The sequence below is a fragment of the Quercus lobata genome, chromosome 8, assembly GCF_001633185.2.
Source record: "Quercus lobata isolate SW786 chromosome 8, ValleyOak3.0 Primary Assembly, whole genome shotgun sequence".
Taxonomy (NCBI): Eukaryota; Viridiplantae; Streptophyta; class Magnoliopsida; order Fagales; family Fagaceae; genus Quercus; species Quercus lobata.
The window spans coordinates 9,237,821-9,243,707 of record NC_044911.1 but is presented as its reverse complement, the minus strand read 5'-3'; the positions used below and the strand labels follow the sequence as shown (position 1 = coordinate 9,243,707).

General features: G+C 43.1%; 1 protein-coding gene across 1 annotated transcript; it reads left to right on the top strand.

Annotated features, from left to right (window-relative positions):
* The first annotated feature begins 1,052 nt into the window (after positions 1–1,052).
* Positions 1,053–2,750, top strand: LOC115956301. Its single transcript, XM_031074722.1, has 2 exons — positions 1,053–1,298; positions 1,401–2,750. The coding sequence occupies exons 1-2, from the start codon at positions 1,053–1,055 to the stop codon at positions 2,748–2,750; spliced, it is 1,596 nt and encodes a 531-aa protein (XP_030930582.1).
* The last annotated feature ends 3,137 nt before the right edge of the window (positions 2,751–5,887 follow it).

Below are 5,887 nucleotides of genomic sequence, written 5' to 3'. Positions count from 1 at the left end.
GTGGAGCTAGAAACCATTAATCTCAGTGATGATCCTAATGTCCAGTGATCAATTTCAGTAAATGCAGCCTTGCCACCACTAGAAAAGGCTCAACTTATTTCACTATTAAAAGAGTACATTGATGTCTTCGCTTGGGAGTACCATGAGATGCCCGGTTTGGATCCTAACCTAGTTGCACATGCTTTCAACGTGGAACCATGGGCAAAGCCAGTGGTACAGCCCATGTGGACCTTCCATCCTAACGTTGAAGCTCAAATCATTCAAGAAATCCAGAAGCTTCTCACTGTTGGGTTCATCAAGCCTATTATGCACCAAAGTGGCTTTCAAATATTGTGCTAGTCAAGAAAAAGAAAGGGCAAATACGATGCTGTGTTGACTTTCGGAATCTTAATAAAGCATGCTCCAAAGATGAATTTATACTTCCCAACATGGATATGCTCATTGATTTAGCTGCTGGGCATGCTATGTTTTAGTTCATGGATGGCTTCAGTGGCTATAATCAGATCAGAATGTCATCCAAAGATGCAGCCAAAACAGCCTTCCGAACTCCTATTGGTAACTTTTATTACACCATCATGCCCTTCGGTCTTAAGAATGCCGGAGCCACATACCAAAGGGCTATGACCGCAATCTTTCATGACATGATGCACAAAGAGATTGAGGACTATGTGGATGACATTGTTGTGAAGTCAAAAACCAGAGGAGATCATCTTGCTATCTTACGAAAGGTCTTTGAAAGGTGTCGACTCTACAAGCTCTGCATGAATCCACTCAAATGTGCCTTTGGAGTTATGGCTGGGAAATTTCTGGGATTTCTTGTCCATTAAAGAGGCATAGATGTTGATCCTAACAAAGTGCAAGCCATTGCCACCATGAAGCCACCTGTAACACTCACACAGCTCAAAAGTTTCCTTGGTAAACTCTCATACATCCGGTGGTTTATTTCGGGTCTTACTACCCTCACGGCTGCCTTTGCACCACTGCTGAAGAAAGGAAAACCCTTCCGCTAGGAATCAAGATATCAGCAGGCATTTCTCCAGCTACAGTAACTCATGACCAAACTGCCAACCGTATGTGCGCCCGTACCAGGGAAACCACTTAAGCTGTATTTGGCTACCAATAACGAAGCAATAGGGGCACTCATAGCCCAAAATGATCAAGAAGAGATTGAGCGACCGGTTTATTATGTTAGCAGAAAGTTAAAAGATGTAGAAACTCGCTATCTAAGGGCTGAAAAGGCTTATCTTACTCTAATATATGCTGTCCAGCAACTGCGCCATTATCTGCTAACTCACACGGTACAGCTCTTAACAAAATCTCATCCAATCCACTGACTCTTAAGGTGATCGGTTCTTTCTGGAAGGCTAGCACAATGGCTCTTGCAACTATCTGAGTTTAAGATCATAGCAATCACTCCAACAGCTGTAAGGGGTCAAGCCATCGCTGATTTATTGGCAAACTTTCCCGGAAAAGACAGCTGGGACATTACTGATGATGTACCTAGAGAATTGCCAGCAGTTGCACTGGTGGAAACAGCTAGGGCGGCTTGGATTTTACATTTTGATGGATCCTCCACTACTTTTAAAGGAGGGGCTGGAATAGTCTTATCCAATAGCACCAGAGAAATAGTGAGTATGTCATTCAAGCTTGATTTTCCATGCACTAATAATATGGCTGAATATGAAGCATATCTCACGAGCCTAGTGGTAGCTCGTGAAATGGGCATCAAACATCTTCGAGTAATTGGAGACTCAAATCTGGTTGTCTGCCAAGCTAGAGGAGATTTTGCACTCAAAGAACCATCTTTAGCTCTATATAGAGCTATGGCCCAAAGGTTGGAGGACTCTTTTGAAGAATTCAATATTGAACACTCCCTAAGGTCCGACAATCGCTTTGCCGATGCTCTAGCCAGATTGGGATCAAAAATCAGTTTTGAAGGTGCAACTACAGATGTCACTTTTGTAAAAAGGCCTATCCCAGTGGTACAAATGCTAAAGGAAGAATTCTCTGATCAACTGCTGGGACATACAGACTGGCGATCTTCCATTAAAGAAGCACTATTATCACCGGATGAGAAGGATCGTTTGAAGATACTCAAAGATTATGCTCTAATGGCAAGGGAATTATACAAAAAGCTACCTGGAGGAGTTCTAGCTAGATGCTTGAGCCCTGGTGAGTCCACTGAGCGATTAAAAGAAGTTCATGAAAAATCTTGTGGCCCCAGCGGTTCTGTCAGTCTCTACAGGCGCCTCCAGCGGTTAGGCTATTACTGGCCAGAAATGGGCAAACAAGTTGCCACTGTCCAAAAGCAATGTACCGATTGCCAAAATCCTCTTGATAAGATGGAATCATGTGCAATCTTTACCACCAACGATTGGCGTGTACCCTTCCTTGAGTATCTCATAGAGGGCATTTTGCCTGACAATCATGAAGAGGCCTACCGCTTAAAAAAATTGGCTACCCGCTATTTTGTGGAAGGAGGTATTCTTTTTAGGAAAGGGTTCAATGGGGAGCCTTTGAGATGCCTAAGGACCTCTGAAGCACAATCGATTATGCAAGAGGTGCATGCGGGTGAGTGTGGTGACCATCAGGGCAAAAGGCGACTTCTCCAGCAGCTACTCAATCTGGGGTATTTCTGGCCCACAATGAAACAAGATGCATCTGAATGTGTGAAAACATGCCACACTTGCCAAGTCCACCAACCTTCAAAACATGATGACTCCTTGGCCATTTCATACTTGGGGGCTTGACCTAATAGGCCCAATCAATCCACCATCCAAGGGTCATATTTGGATATTAGTGGCCACCAAATACTTTACAAAGTGGGTGTAAGCCATCTCCCTAAAGAAGGCTACAGGCCCAGCCGTTGCCAATTTCATCCGAGAACACATAATCTGTAGGTTTGGCATTCCCTACAAGATTGTTACTGATAATGGCACTACTTTTGTCAACAAGGATGTCTGAAAATTACTTGACCATCGCCACATCAAGCACTGCAAGTCCACTCCTTATTATCCACAAGGGAAAGGTCAAGCGGAAGCCACCAACCGAGTGCTATTGAGAATTCTCAGCAAGATGGTGCATGAATATGAGGGTGGCTGGACAGAACACCTGTTGGAAACCCTGTGGGCATACCGAAGTTCAAGCAAAACAGCCATCGGACTATCACCGTTCTCTCTTGTATATGGTACTAAGGCTATATCTCCTGTTGAGCTATTGGTTCCCACTCCAAGGGTTATTCATGGACAAGAAACAAATATAGATGCGGTCACTTGTGTAGAAATCAGAACTATAGACCTTGAAATCTTGGAGGAGACGCGAAATCTTGCCTATGACTGCACCCAGCGGTACCAGCAGCAAATGGCCAATGCTTACAACAAATGGTTTTGAAGGCAGCAGATCATATCAAGAGGAATCTCTCAGCACCCTCTAAGTTTGCCCCAAGTTGGGAAGGGCCCTATCTTATAAGGGAAGCCAGTGCCAGCGGTTATTATCGTCTAGCTACAACGGAGGGCGAAAGTCTCACGGAACCTATCAATGGCAAATGGCTTAAGTTGTACTATGCTTAATTCGACTTTCAAGTATGTGCCAAGTAACTCTCTTTTGTATGGCCTTAAGCTACTTCTACTATGCCAATAAAGAATTAAGCTTTGCCTTTTGCCTCAAACATGAATTTCTTATACTTACAAGTACTCTAATACTATTTTCCATACATAAATATGCTTACTCTAAACAGTGAATAAGATTACAGCCCTAATAGCTGGGCATTTTAAACCAAAGTGATCATAAACACAATAAGCATTTTTCAAAACTATGTATATGACTTCCATGACCATATTTTAGCTTGAATATATTATTCTTTGATAAATGAAGTATTTTTCACAAAATAAGTTCATATACTTATGCATAAACAAAGACAGAGCTTGCATAGCTGGCAAAATGTTGAGTTACTACATAAAGTTCACATGGCTGGTGCACCTCTGCACAAAACACAGCCTACATTGTCAAACAAACCCAAAAATACATAACATGTCTCATTACATCATATTCTAAAAAAACAAACTGTTCAAAATACCAAACTACTAATAATGATGAAAAAGCTAGTCAAATAAGCCATCGCCAAAGGTCTCTGCTGAGGGGGAAGCACCTCCAGCTAACGATGACTGCATCAATGCATCTCTCTGACTTAGCAAAAGTGCAAGCTCAGCTCTCTTTGCTGCTATTTCTCTCTCAAGATCAACTATTTTCCTTGAGAACTCATCATCTCGGGTAATGCAAGCCTCAGCAGCAGCCCGAATCTTGTCAAGGATGAATTGAACGCCGAATTTCATGAACAACAAGTCTTTAAGAGAATTTTTCCACTCAAGTACTCTCTGCAAGTTTGAACTATCAAGCTTCGTACGCTGCATGTCTAGCAGCACTACAACAAGCAATTCAAGACCAAATTTCCTCAAAGAGGCACCTAACTTACATCCAGCTATGAAGTGGGGGTGTTTCCTCATAATTGCTGCCAGTAGTGGCTGGCCTTCTACCGGAATTTCTGACCGTTGGAATATGACAGTGTTACTTGAAAGAGGATGAAAGTCAGTTGCCACTTTTTCATTCTCTTCATCTTCTGCAAATCTTTCTAGAAATTCTTCAAGGCTCATTCCCTTAGCAGCACCACCAGAAGACTCAGGCCGTGACTCTACAAAAGAAAAGAGGCATGGTTATACCCTCATCAATATCAGAAAAGCATTCGCACAGCCAAGTGTTATTGAACAAGAAGTTTATTTTACTATTCACATGAACAATTCAAAGTTATCATACCTGGAGGTTCTTTGTCATGATGTGCATCATGAACGGTTGGAGGAACAACTTGTCCTTGGCTGGGCATACCAGCAACAACTTCTCCAACAGTAATAGCAACATCCAGGTCCTTACCAGCAGATTCCTCGCTGGATTCCTCAGCAACAGCTTCTCTAGTAGTGGCAGCAGCAGTAGGGCCTTCACCAGCCATCTCTATGTCTTCATCAGTTGGACCTAGAGAACAAAGGACGTCAGCAGAGGAAACACGAGAAGAAACGTAAGTGAGGAACAGTAGTTTACCAAAATCAGCAGCCGTACCCTCAGAATCATGCTCCTCTGATTGCATTTCTTCACCAGACTGTTACAGCCATAAAAACACACAGTTAATGCCAAAGAATGAAGGCAAAGAAGAAAAGAAAAAAGAAAAACAGAATAGAAAGACTGTAAGAAGATAAGGGTTTCGAAAAGATACCTCTTCTGAAGTTTCAAGGATCTGTATCCTACTAGCACCGGTTTTCCTTCTATAATGCTTCGTTGGTGATGACGAGCTAGCAGGGGCATCAACTGGGGCACTGAACTTAGTAACCTGAGCAGCACCAGAGCTAGATTGAGCAACCACTGGGGGCTTGGGGCTGCCAGCCTTAGACTTTTCAACACCTGCTTTTTGTCGACTCACCTTCTTAGGCTTGTCTGTGGATGAAGGTGATTTGCCACAAGGTCTTTTGGGTGCACCAGTGGTTGGGTTGGACTCGAGGGCTTTTACAATAATGTTCTTTTAACTCCATTCCACGGGAACATCACCCCCGTGGACCACCCAGCCATTCAGATCAGCTCTCCATTCAGCAAAACCCAAGTTCTGTCTAGCAGCCCAAGCTGAAGCTGCCTTTGTGTTTGGAATAAGTTGGGCATTTGGAGAAAGCCCTTTAAGAGGAGGACCTATCACCACCTCGTCAACTTCTCGGCTTTTCACATAACCTTCAAAGGTACTCATCACTTTGTTCCAATACAATTTCATACTTGGGGTTGCATACCCTTCACGATGCCTGCTCGGGACCAAAATTCTCTCTATTCTATTAGCCTAATACTTTAGGGCTGTACC